Genomic DNA, 19,225 nt, shown 5'->3' with positions numbered 1-19,225 from the left:
CTAACAGCTAATGATATAGAATAGATATAGACGCAGATGGAGTGTCTCCTGTGGTGCAGAGACAAACGGTTTGGGGTCTTACTTTTGTTCTCTGCGTGTGTGCACAGGTGAGCCGCAGGTAAACGTAAAGGGAGATTTAAAAAAAAAAAAGTGGGAGGGGATGGTCCGGGTGGAGTTTTTTTTTTGATGGGGTAAAGTTTTGAGAGAGAGCATCATGCACTGTCTATTGACTATCACACAGAGCGCCCTTGTGCCCTCGCCGGGCTGCGATTGTGCCGGCGGACAAAGCCCTGATTCAGCACATCCTTTCCCCCGAGGGAGAGCGCTGGAAACCGAAGACGGCGGCTCTCCCCCCCCCCCTTTTCACTCATCCTCTGCTTCTGTCTTTCCCCTACCTCTGTCTCTATCTCTCTCTCTCTCTCTCTCTCTCTCTCTCTCTTTAGCCAGTAACATGGCAGCAGTAATGCATCAAAGGGAACTACAGAACAATGCAAGGGGCCAGCCAGGAATTTGAAGAGCTTTTTTTTTTTTTTAAGGAAACAGGAATTTCATATGGCAGACTTCTGTCACGTCCTGGGTGGACAGAAGCCACTGGAACTAGAAAACAATGAGGAAAAAGCGGAGGAACACCCCCCCCCCAAAAAAAACAAGGCAGTGTTTTACTGTCCAGCCTGGTAAAGTTATAAAAGAGGAAGAATAAGTTATTTTTCTCATCTTTCCCTCGCTGTAGAATAGCCGAAAATGACCCAGAATGCACCCGAGGTAGACTCAGCCTCTCTCTAATGACTTTATTTGTGAAAATTGATTCCTGGTGTGTTTTTGTTAACGCGCCTGGTGTAGCAATAATACACAGCTCCATAACCACCGATGTGTATGTGCACGCTTGTGAATGTGTGTGTGTGTGTGTGTGTGTGTGTGTGTGTGTGTGCGTTCACGAGGATGTTACCCTGCACACGATTTTCTGAGACCTCTTTATAAATGGATCTGAGGCATTTCAGTGCCAGGCTTGGATTTCATGGCCTCTGAGAAGGCAGCGGCTCTTCCTATATCTATCTCTGTCTCTGTCTATTTCTTTCTCTCGCTCCCGCTCTCTCTCTCTCTCTCTCTCTCTCTGTCTCCTCGCAGGTTTGCAGACTATTTCTGCATTAATCACCATGACACAGGCAAGGCAACTCAATTTTCTGCTCCTGTAGGTAAGGTGCGTGGCGTCCCGAAACGGTGGCACGAGGCATGAAACAGGCAAGCGGGGGCTAATCTTTGGTTACTGGTGTAATTGAAATGCTATCCACACTGTAGGGTGCATTAAAGTCTGATAACAGCGGTTCCTGTGGCCAATTTAAGTAGCTTGACTTCCCCTGGCTGGAAGGGAATAAAGAAAAGGGTGAGAGAGAGAGAGGAAGAGAAAGAGGGAGGACATCAGAACGGAGGTTGTGGGGGGGGGGCGGGCAAGGGTGGGGGCTGATAGATAAGGCCGGCAAACCAGGCTAATTCTCCAGGCATGTTTCTCATTGTGATCCAGGGAAAAAAAATGAGAAAAAAATGTATCACAGAGACCAAAAAATCAATTGACCCTCGGGTGGCTTGTCAGGCTGCGAGTCTGATAAACCTAAAAGCTTCGTTAATGTCGGCCCGCCTGTACCCAACAGATAGAGCACTTTGTAAATGAACCGGCTTTGATAAATATATTAAGGAAAGCTGTGAATAAAAGGCACAGACTTGTCATTTGTAAATAGAACCCCCGCTACATGGAATTAGAATGATAAAATGGGGTTCCATATAATTAAGTTTGTGTAAGACCTGAAATCCGTGCAAATACCTTGCCGGAAATTTGAAAGGAAGCTGTCAGTTCAATTAATCTGAACATCACCCTGAGAATGTACTGAACAAAATTAAGCTGCAGATAAAACCTGGGCTAGTATTTTGATAAGTAATTCCTGTATCATTTCTTTGCTTCTGTGATCATTTTATTTAATCCACCACCCCCAGTTATGTTGCTAAGCCATCTACAAAGGACCTGCTGGCCAGGCCACCGAAACCTTAATCCACCATATAGCTTCATGTAAAACTGGGAGGGGGTGGTAAGGCAAGGTTTTTTTTTTTTTTTTGCCTTTTGTGGGCGCACCAGTGGCGATGCTAGGTATGGTTTTTTGGGACTGAAGGGGCGGGGTGATTGTGGGGGCTGAAGGGGTAGCTTATGATGTCTTCTCCTTTCTCCCTTATATATATATATATATATCCCCGCCAAAAGCATGTGCGTCGTCTCCCCCCACAAAGACCGGTGACTTAGCCGCAGAACACTCCCGCCGATGACAGCGGAACATCCTGCTAGCTTACACCTTATAATGCCACAAAAGGTTGTCAGTGTGTTCCGCTGCGTGTGTTTCGCTGCGTGTGTCTCTATGCGACGGGGAGGGCTGTACATAAACGGTTTTCACACTTGGCGGCAAGAGGGAGGCGACAGGCTTTTGAAAAATGAAAGGCAGAGCGATGCTGGTGGTGGAGATAGGGCGAGCGGAAATCTTGACTCACCAGTTGTTTACTTGTAAGATGGTGAGGCCCGTGTCCTGGGCTAGCTGCTTCTTCTGCTCTTCAGACGGGTATGGGTGCTGCAGAAGCAAAACAGAAAGAGAGACACACACATGAGCGCCTTTTGACACACACATTAACATTAATATTCACCCGCGTACAAGCTGCCCAAAAGGGAACACATGCTGCGAGTCAGGTTGCTGGCTGTTGCCTATTACTGTATGTATTCAATATGTTCTCATGTTTGTTGCATTGTGTAACCCTAAACCGCACCTCCTCCTGACCTCCACCCAACCCTGCCCCTCCCTTTGCACAGTATAGACATTCGGAGCATGCACGTGTCCTCCCACACATCAACACACACACCCACACACAATCAGCGCTAAACCTGTCAGAGCTGGCCGAACAAGTTTGTCTAAACTGTCAACTGTGATAACCCCCTTCTCGAAAACCCACCCCGCCCACGCACAAACAACGTATAGTGCACAAACTAAACATATGCTCTGAAACCCACTTAGGACTTTTTTTTTTTTTTTTTAATGCAGATCCTGTGGTGTCTGAGAATCCTTTTATGATACCGAGCAACAGAACGAGTGGGAGCAGATTTGCAGTGAATACATTTATCTCTCCTTGAATGTCTGACGTGTATATCCTGGTGGTGGCTCTTTCATAGAGAGCGGCTGAATACAGGCTAATGCTAAGAGAACAGAATGCTGTGAAATTATCCTCCACAGCCTGGCCAAGATTTTTCTACCTGAAAATGTAATTCTGCGACCCGGGCTGCAATGATACTATTTGTGTCAGGTCCAATCTAGAGAGCATGGGCTGATATAAATGGCAGACCTTGGGCTGCCTCTCTCCCCGTGGGCCTGCTATGAAGCATGACAAAACAACAGTGATCGCTGGTGACAGATGTCTTTAAGGGCCAGATTAGGAGTCGGGGCGCACGCAAACGAAACAAATGAGACACTATGCGCTTCATTCAGCCAGAGAGCATGCGTGCACACAAGAGGAACAGAAATACACACAGAGGCACAAATATTCACAAAAATGACACCTGCAAATCACAACACACAAAAATGCCTTTTTAAAAGTGACACTTAAATCCTCCTCTGGTTTCAAGCTCCATTAACACACATTCTTCCCCCTCAAGGAAAACACCTTAAGCCTCACGACTTAAAACCCGTTTTTTTTTTTTTTTTCCCAAGCTCTGTTCCACCTCCACACTCACTGAGAAAGCACATTTCACAAAGCACCAGAAGTGTCTGCCTGCCGTCTGTTAATTGAATTGAATTTAAACATGAAATGATAACGGTTGCTCAAGACCTATTTTCTCATTTGCTGCTAAAATAATTGATGTAAGTGAGGTTTCATATCAGCACACAGGACGATTTCTCCTTTCAGGTAGCATTGTCTCTCTGAATGTAGTCCTTTTTTTTTAATTAAAGGAGAGATGATAAAAAATGGTTGGAGGAATGTGCTCAATTAATAACAAACAAGGCTGAGATTGGACAAATAATGAGTCCCGGCTGCGGAGGGGGATTAATCTGATTTGTACTTGTGTCCGTAGTTCCTTTTAATATGCTAAAACCATTAACAGAGGACAGCTGATAAAGCTAGCGTAGGAATACATTTTTTGATTGCCAGGTGCTGACATGTCCTTGGCAACTGAAGATGGTGCAATTTCTTTTGGTGACTGTGCATGCACATATGTAGGGGGTGTACAAACATGTCCGAGAGACAGATACACACATTGACATCCTCATGTGCGTGTGTGTAATAAGAGAACTGCCTCTTCTTCCCTTCCCCCTTACGCTCCTCGGCGATTTCACATTAGCTCTGACCTCGGATACCATCAAACCACGCTCACAAATATAACAGAACACACCCTCCCTCCCACTCGTTTTTTTTATGCGCAAACACATATGGATGCATACGCGAAATTGAGATGTAGCTAAAGATGATGTGGTATGGAGGTGTGCAGGGAGGGAATGGCCTCAATTGGAAATGGGAGTGGGTCATCTACATAGCATTAAGGCTTCCTTAGCCTCTCAGGCTCGGCCCGGGTCATCAATCGCCTACTGTCAGCCGGAGCGCGCTTTAGCTCGGTGATAAATACGCCGGCCAGCAGCATAGCTCGTCCGGCAGCGACGGCGTAATGAATGGTTCGAACAAACAAGAAAGATGTCTCATCAAGGAGAGTGGGGACGTTAAAGCCCCCCTCGCACACAAAACCCCTGAGTAAGGAGATTTACTCTAACCACACAGACACAACACTAAAAAAAAAAAAAAAAAAATCCTATTTCGTTGAGCTCATTCCCCTTTCCAGTCTCTTTCTCATTCCCAGACTCCTTAGCTCCCCATATGTTGGACCTCTGCTATCACAGTTCTTGACACACACACACACACACACACACACACACACACACACACACACACACACACACACACACACATAAAAACATACACGAAAAAAATGCCCCCTTCCTCATCCTATTCTCATCTATGCTCTACTCCCTCGCTTGCCTTTCTTGCTTAACCCCCTCCCTGTCACACACACTTTTTATGGCTGTGACTGCAGGCCACCCACACTTTACGCTGTGGCAGCTTTCCTCAAAGCATGGCGAATTCTCAGCTTCAGAATATGGTGTGTGTGATGGCAGTGGCAACACACACACACACACACACACACACACACACACACACACACACACACACACACACACACACACAGGGACATGAGAAGTGAGTCGGCATGGTGGGCCTTGTGGTTACAAGGCTGCAGCAGCCGTGAAATTGGAGAACGGCTATTTAGACCTCTGAGTAACCTCTTGATGTTAATTGCCTCAGTAGAAAAATATGAAACTAAATCACCCAATAGGACAGAAAAAAAATGATATTAAAATTTGCCTCAATTGTGATTGAATGTAAAACACAAACACATACAGTCAGAGTGCTAAATGGATTTCAATGCGGGTTCTTCCTGGAGATGTCCTTCTGTACCCTCAGGAGACAGCATGACATGCTTATTTAATGGATGAAACGCAAACACAGCGCAAGATCAAAGATGGTATTGATAATCTCCCCCACTAGCTTTGGATCCGCTCAATATGTTCAGTTACAAACACCAAGGCCGATATCCTTAAAAGAGGATTGACCGCAAAACGTAAAACAGCCGGTCTATAAATAATTAGAGCCAGAAATGAGCAGCCTCAATTTGCGATCGAAACGGCTCTGTTAATTATGCCTGAGCCTGTTAATGGTGCGACTGTGCACTTTTCTGATGCACAAGTGTCGTCCAATTCCGATCTGACCTGAAAATGTGCAGCCAAACATCAACACGAACACATAAACACAGGTGAAACGCACTGTCAGTCAATGAGAATCGAGCTGTGTGTGTTTATACGTGTGTGTGTGTGTGTGTGTGTGTGTGTGTGTGTGTGTGTGTGACATCTGGCTAAATTACAGGTTGTGATGCTCTCTGTGCTCTCTGATAGTGCTGGATGTAATGGCCCCTGTGGTTGCAGAACATTACAAGCTAAAGGTAGCTCCATCATCCGCTGTGCGCGCTCCTTAAATCCCCCCTGAGCCCAGCTTGGTGTTTCCCCACACACAGTAACCACATCTACAGCCAGACCCACTCTTTGCTTCACACCACACACACCGTTCGGCCCACATCCACCGTTCCCATCTACACTCCCTGAACATCCAGCTCGCCATTCATCACATTCATACTCTCCTGACACCTATTTGCTGCCGTCGTCAAATCCCACAGCCCGATCATTATCCCAGCAGCTCCTTTCGCATCAACCACCCCCACCCCACCCAAGGCTTCTTCTACTCCGCCTTCTGCTTCTCCCAACCTGCAGCCCCCTCGCCTGAGAAGCTGGCGGACCCCATTGATAAATGACATCATCAGTGTGTGACATGAGTTATAGAGCCAGGTCGTGAGGTTGCAGTGGCTTGCAAAACCTATTCCATGCTAATGACTCCTAGGAAATCACAGGCCATTGGCTGTTTACCCCTGGTTGTCATGGCAACACATGGTATTTGTTTATCAAGATTGGTGTGATTTCAGCCATGGCTATTTTGCAACATGGATGGGTTATTAACATGTATTTATTGGCTCTATAGCATATGTTGATTGCTAAGATTGACATATTTTTACACAATAACCTTTTTAAAATGAATGATTTTACGTGTCCGGAGGAATTGATGGGATCCATTGTGTCTGGTTTTACAACAATATCACACCTCTTTCATATAAGCCTTTTCTCACATTGATTGGAATCTTGTTTGTTTTTAATCAAAGTGACTGCAGGATGTTAATAATATTCACTGTCAAAAAGTAAACGCAATCAAATATAAGAATGACATTTTAATATGGATTCCACGCTGAGTTGGGGTAAGATTGGCACATTTTAAATATGAAGTTGCGGTTGTTAATAACGTTACAATTGGCTTCTTTGACAAATGACAATGAGATTGAATGCATATCTGCATAGCTGGGAGATCAAACAGATATGACAAATAAATCCAGTTAGAGTTTGTGGATCCATCATGAATGTTTATTATGCACGGAGCAATATGTGGCTTTTGAGCCGCACTATTATGACAGATTGTGAAGTTTGAGTTGAGGGATATGGTTAATTATGTCTGTCTGTAAACAAACAGATTGACAACTGACAATTAAGTCATACTTTTTATATTTCTTTCACAATCAAATATCTTTTTTTTTCTTCAAAATGATCAGAATTAATTGCAAAAGATATTTTCTGTTAAAGTGAAAGTGATGCTTTTTGTGATTTCTAAGGTACATTTTCTTTTTTATTGTGAATGTTCAAAAAAAACGACTTAAGTAAAGTTGATTTAATGTCTGCTAAGTTCAACTTCATAAAAAAAAATATTTTCACACTTCTCAAGTTCTTCTCTCTTTGGGCAGGTGGAGGGAGGAGTATAGGGTGTAGGAGTGTTTGTTATGTTTTGCAGGGAACTACACTGCTTCCTGGAAAAAGTATGAAACAGGCAAGACTGTCACATGTCTCAAAGTTTCAACCCTTCTGCTCTCTCTATTTGTGAACACACACACACACACACACACACACACACACACACACACACACACACACAGTCAAACAAATACAGCCATCTTATAAACAGAACTCACTCACATGATGCCAACCTATGAAGCACACGCACTGCATGCCAACCTCCGATAACAGCAAATGAGAGCACATCCATATCTACACCTCACACGACCTGCATTCACAGCATTCCACTGCACTCCTGTCTCTCTGACTCCAGACAGCACAGCTTCCACAATAAGTGTAAAGGCTCTCAGCGGACTGAAACCTCTGACAGTAAAACGGCGATGATTGCAAATACAAGGCGGACTTGGTGTGGCCCGCGGCATCTATTATAGAGCAAAAGGGCCCCCGGTTTGTCTGTCTGCCCTTCTGACTGGCTGGCTTGCTGGTTGGTTGGCAGGGCATCAGTACTACTGCTGCTGTTGCTGCCATGGCCCGCCACAACAATTGCTGGCTGGGCTCCTGAAGCCAGCTCCTGGACCTCAGCCAGCAGCCTGTTTGCTCTACACCATTAATTTATGTTCACTGGAGATGGTGCAAGGTTGTAGAGAAGCTCTACGGCATAACTGCCCCCGCTTGCCTGCCAAGCTAGGGTAAAAGTAAAGTGGGCGAGGGGGAGTCGGAAAGGAGGGAGAGGGTGAGGAAGGAGCCCTGGGGGATATACGAGATATAGGCAACTGATTGTACCAAGCTGCATGAGGCTAAATAGCAATCACTCCCACACAATCCCAATGCACCTCCAGAGTTTACTGATCGACCGACGTAAAAGAGAGGGAGAGATGTTTTTCCTAATGCTATCATGCATAATGATAATAAAGTATCGCTTTAATCCAATAAGGAAAACAAAACTGGGAAAAAACTGTAATCATTTTTTTGGATAAAATCCATAAAAGACTGCAAACTATTAATGGATCTATTGGAGTTTGCCAACTGTTTTATACACAAACTGTGTGTGTGCTGCATTGTGAACCTGGTCTCATTTGTGGCCCGCAGCCATAGAGATGTGCCTGTTTAATCGTCAGATCAAGTTCATGGCTTCTTTTTCCACCACACCGCTTTCAAGAGGAGGAATACGATCCCTCCATCCATACAGAGGGGGCCTGGTCTCCTCTCTCCCTCTCTCTCTCTCTCTCTCTCTCTCATTTCCGTCCATCTCTCCTTCTCCTGCCGTACTCCATATAGGCCCCAGCAGCTATCCCTTTCTTTCTCGCTACATGCTAACCCGCCTGGCCTCGTCTCGTATCCTCTCTTCACTTGAACCTCTTCTTCTCTTCCTCTCATCTCATCTAGTCCCCCCCCCTCTTTCAAAGTTTCCGTCGAAGCTCTAAGCCAGGTCCTAGAGGGCAGGAATTTGGCCTGGTTTTTCAGACCAGTCTGTTGGCTTTGTTGTGGTAACTGCCTGCTCAGGGGCACCCGGCTCTGTTCTGCTGCTCCGCTCTCTCCAACTCGCCTGATGTCAACACACAGCCGTGCTCAGTGCTCGCTTTACAGAAATCCGAGAAACATCTTGATGCAATGACTACAGATCCGCAAAAAAAGATCGTCCTCTTTCAAAGCATTGTATTCCAATTAAATGAAAGAATTCATTATCATTTTTAATTCTCTGAACATAAGTCTTCTGTCATACTTTTTTTTTTTTTCCTGAGAAGGTTAGGTCATGGGTCTACTTCCTTTGCGAGGGACTTTAAGAGCCTACAAGCAGATCATTAGAGGCCTGGTGGGCCTGTCAAAGCAGAAGACCCACCCCCCTTTGCCTGCACATCCGAACCACTTGTCACTGTTGCCAGTCATAAAGTCATTGGGAGCACATGCTAAAAGCTAAAGTGTAGTGACCACGCTAAGCCTCTGAATAAACATCAGCACTGCTTTAATGACGAACGCACACATTGTAAAAAAAAAAAAAAAAAAAGACGCAATGATTTTCTAAGCTGAGACTTGGCTGAGGAATACCTTTAGCGTGGATTATGAGAGTGGAAACTAATCTTAAAACCAAAATATTTTACCTCCTAAAAGTTTTATATCTTTTCATTTCCAATTATTTTCTATTTCTTGGATTTCAAATTTATTGCCCCAGAATATTTTTTTTTAGCACAACTACTTCATTATAGATCTTTGGCTTGACATACAAATGAAATATTAAGGGTTTTTTTGTCTTCTAAATGTACTCTATTTAGTTTTTAACATTGTTCTTTTGGCTCACAGAAGTTTACAGATCTTTTTACCAATCTGCTGGCAAAGCAGAGTGCGGCTCTAGACCATGCTGATCAAGTGTGTTGGGAAAAGGACTTAACATTAACATACAGGGTCTCTCTAAGTTTATCCTCTTACTCCATTGTGTGCCTTAGACTTTGTTTAACTTCCTGAGTCAATGTAAAGTGGGGCTGATCTTCCATTGAAACAGAAACAGATTAATTTGTGCAGCGATGGACAGACGGAGGGAAAGGGAAAGCGAGCGTGTTCGCTCTTCAAACAGAAGCTTCTGAGTTTCCACTTGACGGTTCTCCCTTTCATTGTGCATTAACTTAATGAGCATAAGTATTCAAATACACAATCTGTCCCCCCGCTCTCTCACTCTAGTCTCTGCCTCTTTAAGACTCCACATTCTCCAGAGAAAGATCACTATGTTCTAATAGTGAGCCTCGGGACACGACAACAAGAGCACAACCACTTACAGAGGACAAACAAGAAACCCCTCCGGGCCAGCTATGGAATGTCAAGCCAATTTGGAAGATATCATAGGACATTTGTAATGTCAATTTTTGTTTTCAGGTCAAAAATCAAAGGCAAACATGGTGGGTAACATTTGTCCATTACAGTGCAGGCAGGAACACCTCCCTCCCCCGCTGAAAAACAGCTGCAGGGGACACTTCCTGTTTGCTAATGATGCTAAATGTGTTCAAGTCAACCATGTCAAATTTTCTCTCCCTCTGAATGGACAGCTGGGGTGGAAAGAAAGATTATGTCCCCTTCTCTTCTCCACTGTTGCCCGTCTCTTCCATCCTCTGCCAGTAAAGCTGTTTTTCACACCACATGCACAATTTCTTGAACATTTCCAGAAAACCTGCCCCCTGAACTCTTCCCGGTTTGATTATTCACGTGTGTCGCTCACAGCAGGAAGTTCCCTTATCAGATGACAGCAAAAAGACGCTGTGGATATCAAAGACAGTGGATGAAGTGACGGAGTCCGACACTATAATGACTGGGTTTTTTTTTTTTTGCCTTTATAGCAATGCTGTGTGTAATTGGATGTATGTTGGACGTTTTCAGAAGTTCCGTACATGTGTGAAAAAGACCACAGAAAACGATGTTATAGGCGCACAACAGGCGGCCACTTCAGATCATGTCCCCATATCAGTGAGACAGACGAGCATCACTGATGGTAACCATAGGTGCATTCATCTGAGATCACAAGTACTTCCATGGAACAAAGCCAAGCCAAGCCCTGATCAGTCACCACCTCGTCCATACCCATTGCGTCTCTTCTCTTTCACTGCATACCGTTTTTTTTGTTTTTTTTTTTCCTTTCAGGGAAGCACGTCTTCAGAGCTCTCCTTTCATCTCGGTGTGTATGAGTCAAGGAGATATCTCCTGTCATTGCTCAACACCCGGGGGCTGGCTGGCTGCATGGTTCTGCGCGGACTGACGAATGCCCTCAGGATCTTTCACTTTCTTAACGTTCCTCAAAGCAGAGTCGGCAAGTGACGAGAGTTAAAATGCCTTTGTGAAGTGCTGGCAAAAAGAAAAAGAACAGCAGAAGAGAAGAGAAGAAGGAGAAGAAGAAGAAGAGAAGGAGTGGTAAAGCAGGGATACAGCTTTTAGGCCTGGTTAATAGCATTCTTCCATCCTCTTCCTCTCTCTCTCCTTGTAGTGCTCTTAGGCTCAATCCTGCCCGGGGGTTCGAGGCCACCTTTGACCTGACTGGCCTGCCTAGCTACAGCCCTCTCGTTTGTTCGGGGCTTTATCCACTGACAAAGCAGGCAGGAAGTTGGCAGCCACCCAGCAGCCCCATGGGAGGATGACCATCAGCTAGCTCAGCTTACCGCTTATTACAGGATGGTGGGGAGCATGTGTGTGTGTTTATTTGCGCGCATGTGCATGTGAGCTTGCGTACGTATATTGTTTTAGTGCATGCATGCTTATAGACAAACTTGTGTGTATTAAACTGCAGGCGCGCTGGACTGTAAGCTGCACGCTCGTGTTTTGCATGCACATGTGTAGAAGAGCGACAAAATCAGACATGTGGCTGACCTTTTTTTTTTTTTTTTTCATGCCGGCAATTTTTTTCTTTTTTTTGACTCTGCTACCTAATGACACGCAAAGAATAAGCCTGGAAGCTACAAACGTCCCTGTCTTCAAGCTAACCCGATCAGCTACGCATGTTAGCAACAATCAGGCAACCTTCCAGCCACTGGACTCAGGGGACCCCAGCACACTTCTCTCTCTCTTTCGACTCGTTCTCTCCTCCTCCCCTCTGCAGCCTGCTCATCAGAGCGCTCAGAGCAGCTCACTAAAACATTATATCATAAGACACTCCAGTTTCACTCTCGCCACTCCATAAAAGTCAGGTAATTCATACTTCATTTATATATCTTCCCATTAATAAAGCTGATGAACTTTTACTCCTTAAATCTAATGGGCCATTTTGCCGCGACTGCCAGCAGCACTCGCCGCCTTCTCTCTCTCTCTGTATTCCTCTCTCTCTCTCTCTTCCTTCAACTCTTCTTTCGAGAGCTAATCCACCGTCTCCCAGCCACTGCTCACGTACAGTGATTATGGGCGAAGAGTAGAAGAGAGAGGGATTTACAGATTTTTGAGGCTTTCGACTGACCTCTGCCATTGACAAGCAGTGACATGCACCTTATGGGCGATCTGTTGTACCTTTTCGGTGTTTTCCCCCCTCTCTCTCTCTGTCTCTCTCTCTCTCTCTGTTTTCATCTACCTCTCTCTATCCGGGTGCAACAGAAGGTCATTGACCTCTGGGCCTAAAAGCAAAGGCAGGATGGCTCCCCAGCTCCGAGGCTGTTGACAAGCGTCTGTGTTCTTTTCAACAACTCGTTGAACCACCACCCCCCCCCCCCTCTCCCACCCCCCTTACCCCTTCCCTTCTCAGGAATGTAACACAACCGCTCGCTGAGGTAACCCAAGCCCCTCCCCTCTCCCCATCCTTCATTTACAGAAAGAGAAAGAAGAGAGAGAGAGAGAAAGAGAAGTGAAAGCAAGTCCAAACTGGGGGTGTTAGACAGCTGTCCCCCTCATCTTCCCATCTAACTCTTGCTCCCTCTCTCTTTTTTTTTCTATTCCTCTCTTTTAGATTTGCCTGTAGCCCGCTGCCTGTGGAATAATTAATGATGCAATTGAGCTGAGGAGAGGACTCTGACCAGCAGGGGCCGTCACTGAATGCCTTGGTAGCCGCTTTATGGAGGGCCCGGAAAATAGAAGGAGAGAAAGACGTGGAGAGATGGATAGAGAGAGACATAAAACAGTCAGGACAGTGAGAAAAAAGAGATTGTTAACAGTTTGCTCCACAACAAGCCTTAACTCAGGCTTCCTCTCTCTTTTCATCCCCTCTAGTCTAATCCTCCTTACCCCATCCCCCCTCTCTCCTCTCCTCTCCTCTCCTCCATCCTGATGGCGGGATCGGGGGGGCCTGACCTGTCTGGTGATTGATGGTAATGTCTCAGGAAGTCATTTTCCCCGACAGCACCCCGCCGCCTTTCACCAGGCCTGGTGCAGAGGTGAGCCGCTCACATGGACGCTTTTAACTCTTTGCTCACTAGCCGCCTAAGGTCCCTCTGACCCATCTACCTCGCAACAGTCTTTCCCCCGAATCGCATCCCACGCCATCCAGTGAAAGAATGGCAGGAGTAGAAAGCGGGCGATGTGACGGAAAAATTGCGAAATCTGCAAAAGTCAAATTAAGGGGGAGTTCTGAGCAGCGAAAACAAAAGCATCTTGGCTTAAAAACACAGGCCATCTTGAAGTGGATCTGCCAAGTGGCCCCTAATTCAGGTTGCTGGGGATGGATCCCCACAACTCCATTACTGTCAGCGCTTACCACCTCCATTATGGCAATTAGGACGTGGTTCCAACACTAGGAATGCTTTGCTATGCTGTGGAATTACTAACATCTGCCGCGTCTCCGCTCCATGTGTCAGAGTGAAGTTGTCTTTTCTTAAACACACATCTTTTTACAGTCACACTCTCTATCCTCTCTCCTCCTTTTTTCTCTCTTCCTTATCCAACAACTCCTCTCCACATTTATTTTCTTAATTCGACTCAAACTGTGCCTTAAAGAGATCCCTCTCTGTTTGAGTCCAAATAACCGAAAATGATCCGTGAAGAGCCTCGCAGTTCCCGTTTTCAATAGGCTTCATTAGTTTTTAATATCTAGCCAGTGGAAGGAGGGGAAAATAGCATGGAGATAATCAATGGAAAGGGGCTGCTAGCCTATTAATCTCCCCCAAAGGATTGTGGGTTAATACACGCTCTTGCATAGGCAAACACGGCTGTGTGGGGAACACATCTGTCTGCCTGGATGGGCTACTTAATGAAACAGCCCCGTGTTTGGCTGCTGAGATGGATGTCGTTCCCCGCAGTGAAAAATGAGTTCTCTCTCTCTCTCTCTCTCTCCCACTACGCCGAGCCACACATGATAGGGCTCCATTCAATCCACTGGAGACCTGACTGCGTTCCCCCCGTTCAAGAGCAGCTCAAACAATGAGGGTGCAGGACAGGCAACGCATGGCCACTGGAGCAAGTCTTCATGGAGATCATATCAGGGAATCCTAATGTGAACAAGAGTGTCAGTGATCTGGGAATGAGAGGAGACAGGGAAAGAGTAGAAGAGGAGACGTACAGTAGACAGATAAAGAAGAATAAGGGAAATAAAGGCTGAGCCACCTGGGATAGATAAGCAGGCTCAATGTGTTTGTGTGGGAAAACTTCAGTGTGTGTACACATCAGATGCATGTGCGCATGTTTCTGTGTGTGTGCGTGCATGTGTGTACTCGAACAGTGTCGGAGGTGACCCCCGGTCAGGGAGTCCTGAAACACGACCTCACCTCCGGTTCTGCGAGCTCTCCTCTCAGTGTGCTAAACAGCCACCTGAAGACAGGATTAGCCATTGTGACCCGGCCCCAGAGGTAACCAAGATACACCTCCCGGGAGAGTTGAAACACACACGGTCACATGTTGCAGGGGGGAGGAGACATGCACAGGAGGACGATCGACCGAACGAATAAAATGGAAACAGGACGGGACAGGTGGTGGCGGGGATTGTAGACGCAAACAAGACACCTATAAGAGGATGAATGCAAGTAGGATACAGTGTAATGCCGTGCAAGCTAACGGTGAAGGTGTTATGGTGTTTGCTGTTGTCTGGCGACAACAAAGCCACGGAGCGTAAGAGGATTGGCCGACCTAACCTAGCGCCTTGGGGTAGCTGAGATTTGTTCCTGTGTGGAAATTGATGCCTGTCAGCCTGTCTATGACTCAACTCTGACAGCATTCATGCATGTGTGTTTCTATGTGCACATACAGGCGTGCATGCTGCGCTGTGACAAATGAGCTGTGCTTAATTTGCGACTGATTATGCGGGGCTGCTGGTGCCCTAAACCCCTTTGAACTTGTAATTGCCCCTGGTTTCAGTAATGAACATTAAGGAGGATTCAGAAATGTGTGGCTAATTACACATTCCCCCCCCCCCTCCAACCCCCCTTTTTTTTAACTTCTTCATCTTCATAGCTGGGTGAGAAGGAGGAAAAAGGAGGAGTAGGATTGGTGGTAGTAGGAGGATGAGAGCCAAGGAGGAGGTTCAGGGTTTGGGAGGCATGCACTGCTGTTGTCGCCCTCTTTATCTAAATAATTGTACAAGCCGGTTTATGGGCTTTAGAGAGGTGCTTTGTGTGTCAGAAGCTGCAAGCCCGGGGATGTGAGGGGAGTAGCTTTCCCTACAATCAATATTCAGAGATTCACATCTGGAGCCAGGGCTTGCTCAGCTCCGATTAGGATTTATTTATACTAATTTATTATGTCTGCCTTTTTCTTTTGGCATTCATCCATCGGCTTCTTTCCAATAAGAGTAGTGAAGAACTATTCTTCTATATAAGGGCTAATATCTATGATACATGCACATTTGATGAGCATTTCATGATCTTAGAAGGATGTGCCTACAGAGAAATTCAGGTTGGATTTGGACAAGGTTTGTGAGAAATATACAACCCATGGCTCGATATGTATGCTTAGCAGAACTGCCTTAGTACTGGAGCATTCTGGGTAAATGGCTGCAGTACAGGAAGGGTCCACAGAGGCTGGTGGAGGGGGGGAAAAAGACGGGGAAAGGAGCAACAAATTGACCCGCTCAGCGTCAAGTCTTTGATGTGGACTGGGCTCTCCCTTTTAAAAACTGGTCCATATGTTCAGAGGGGAAAAGAGAGAGAGGATGTCAACGGTTAGGAAAAAATGAAAAGGTGAGGAAGTAGGAGGGTGGGGAGAGGGGTGGGGGTGGGGGAGGGGGGGTTGAGGTGAGAACAAGAGACATGGCTCCCAGTTATAAGGACCCCACTGTGCTGGAATCCCACCGCCTGCTCCTGGACCGAGCGCTGGGCAAAACAAAAGCACGCATTCGAGGAGAGTAGGAAAGGGAGGGGTGAAAAAAAAAAAAAAAATCACACAAAATGGCAGGAGTGGGATTTGGTGCAGCAAGGGTCCCATGACAAACCAAACAGTGCAACACACAAGGTCTGCTTTTGATTTCTACTCGGTGCCTCCATCCCTCAACCTTTTTTCCCCTTTTCCTCGCCTTCCTCCCTCCTTCTTCTCCTTCTTCTTCTTCTTCTTTAGCCTGCTTTCGCTGTTTCCACGCTGGTGCCGCTTCCTTTTCCCTTTTGCATTTTCTTCTCTTGGTGTGAGATGAATATCAAAGCACTGCTGGGGCAGCTCGGAGGCCTGCAGCAGAATCTCATTGGCCTCTGTGGTCCCCCCAGCATGCAGCAGCCACCGTTTTCTAGCAGCTCTTGCCACAACCCCGCAATCAACCATGGGAGGGGGGGGGGGGGGGGGGAGGGGGGGGGGGGGGGGGGGGGTGAGGCTAGCCTGCAGGGCGGTACCCCTGGAAGGGTAAGGGGTAATTTAAGGAAACCAGCTCCAAGATGTGAAACCAAAATCCTCTTATATATTTTGTTATGAGTAAGATAACCCCGAAAGTGTAGAAAAGGGAAAACGGAACAGAATCAGCTGCCACCATCTTAATAACTCGGGTTTTCCACCAGGGGCATATATATATATTATCACAGATGACGTCATTCTGCTCAGCCAGGTTCTAGCTAACAGATCAGTGTTGTGACTACAGCAGCAGAGGGATTTTCCTGCTGCGATAGAGGCAGGGAAACATTCCCGGGATGAGGCCAATACTCAGCGGATCACAGGGCCTTAAAGAAGTTGTCACATGTATGTTTTTTGGAGGAGCCTCTTGCTGTTTGGAGCTCTGAGTTTATAAATCTGACTGCCCTCCACAGGTCTCGCTCTGTTTGTATTCTGCTGCGGTCACAGTCACCTCTGCGGGGGCCGCTCCGACTCACGCTGTGCTCCTGGTCTGCAATGAGGACAACCCCCGTTGTAAAACTCACAACAAATCTAATTTTAGGGAACATTCTTCTTCTGTGTTTTTTTTTTCTCCCCTTGCTGTTGTCTTACAGGAGAATATCTTGAGGAATGTTCTTTTTTTTTTTTCTCTCTCCGTTGGCAAACACTGAGAAGTTTCACACTGCTTAATCACCTCCATGCATCGTGCAAGTGTCATAAACAGTCCCTTAGCGAAAGCACTCATTTCTGCTACTTCATTAAACAACCTGCATTAAAATGCAAACAGCAGGAATGAAAATGAACAGGGAGGGAGGGGGAGAGGAAGTGGGGGGAGGAGAAGTGATGGGATTACGTATGAATATGTGCATTTACACTTGCAAAATAACATGATGCCCATTTTGAGGATGAATAATCTTATGGGAATTCAAAAAAAAGAAAAACAGCAACATGTCTGCTCTTTTTCACAGGCACATACACACAGAATAGAGTAAGCAAGGTTCATGTGCCATGCTTTATATGTCAGTGGATTCTACATGGGGTTTTAGTTGGCTTTGAAGTGGAACTATGACAGATCTGGATTAGGGGGCAAAGTGTAAAGGTCTGATGTCGGAGCATGAAACGAATTAGGGCTTATTACATTCTAATGCAGCACTAAACCTCTGGAGCGGCTACCAACGCTGTAAGATCGCACTGTAAACAAAGCTGTGACACACTAACACTGGGAAATTGCAGCACAGCCGCTCTGCAATGAGACGGCAGAGTTGATGCGGCACGTCATATAATTATACAGCCTGTGAAAATGGGAAGTCACTTGATCTCCCCTTCTAAACTTTCATTCGGTTTTTCTGCTCAATCCGCTGACAAGAAACGCCTTGTTGACACCAGGGGACCAAGGAGAGGGGGTGTCGTATGCTGTGCAGGACGCAGAGACAGCCTGATTTTCAGATATATGAATACGAATTGACACGACTTGACAAACAGAAATATCTTGTTGCTAATTTTTTGTGTGAAATAACGAAATCTTTGAGTGTTTTTTTCCACCCTTATGTGTTTTTCATTGCTCTGGTTGCCACTCTCTGGTATGACAGATGGCAGACTGAGGTAGCTTGTGTCTCTGTTTTCCAGGGTCGCTGAGCAGCCAAAAAAAGAACACAGCAACTTAACAATAGCCCGGCACCAACCTTCAACCCCACCCCCCTTAAGATCTCCTCCAGAGTCATTATCAATGACTTTCAATGACTCCCGTGCTAAACAACACCAAACTATCCAGTCATATTGTCACTTACGCCTGTTTTGTAAACACACAAAGCAGGCGGGCATTGTCCCAAAAGTGACGTGATGACTCTTTTTCCTGCGTCTCCCACTGATCGTCACACATGCGGGCAGCGGCGGTGAACCAAACTGTCGCCTGGGTTTCTCCGGGTGACTGGAGAGCTGACTTTTGGGCTCCCAGGCAAACGAGCACATGACAGATTAGTGTGTGGGCCTCCTCCAGGCGTCCACCTCTGTGACCCTTAGGAGCCCCCTCTTTACCCCCTCCTCACCCTTTGCTCTTACCCCCTAAACAACACCCCCTTCTCCCTCCTTCTCCTTTGTCTCCGCCCTCACTTTATCCCAACTAACACAACAACACAAGGAGGTGAAAGCAAACAGATTTTAAAGATACATCACACCCACATGGGAAGTTGTTCATCTGTAATATTTCTGGCTTAAAAAAGTTATTCATATTACATTGAAGATGTCAAATTGAAACAAAATAACATTGTAATTGCGGCAGATGATGAGCACATAAACTAAGTTGCTGAGCATGCAATTAAAGAAAGCTTCTTGTGCAATGCAATGCAATGTGCAAAACACTGGAAAGATAAAGTGGCAAATATGGAATAAAGAGAATTCAGGAGTTTAATGTAAAAAGGAGAAAGGGGCTCGGGTATCTCAAAGTGTTTGCAGATGTGTGTCTCCAGCAGTTAAACGCTGCTTGTACTGGAACAACACACACGGATTAGATGGACTAGAGGAGCTTAAACAAA

At 46.0% G+C, this 19,225-nt stretch overlaps 1 protein-coding gene across 13 annotated transcripts in view; it reads right to left on the bottom strand.

Annotated features, from left to right (window-relative positions):
- Positions 1-19,225, bottom strand: part of meis2a (Meis homeobox 2a) — an 81,027-nt gene that overhangs the window by 23,112 nt on the left and 38,690 nt on the right. For all 13 annotated transcript variants that reach the window (XM_061062483.1, XM_061062484.1, XM_061062490.1 and 10 more), the window contains one exon: positions 2,530-2,606. In XM_061062483.1, the coding sequence (XP_060918466.1) occupies positions 2,530-2,606 (77 nt within the window). The remainder of the gene's footprint in view (positions 1-2,529; positions 2,607-19,225) is intronic.

This window comes from Labrus mixtus, chromosome 18 (assembly GCF_963584025.1).
Source record: "Labrus mixtus chromosome 18, fLabMix1.1, whole genome shotgun sequence".
NCBI classification, from domain to species: domain Eukaryota; kingdom Metazoa; phylum Chordata; class Actinopteri; order Labriformes; family Labridae; genus Labrus; species Labrus mixtus.
This window is presented reverse-complemented; position numbering and strand designations above follow the sequence as displayed.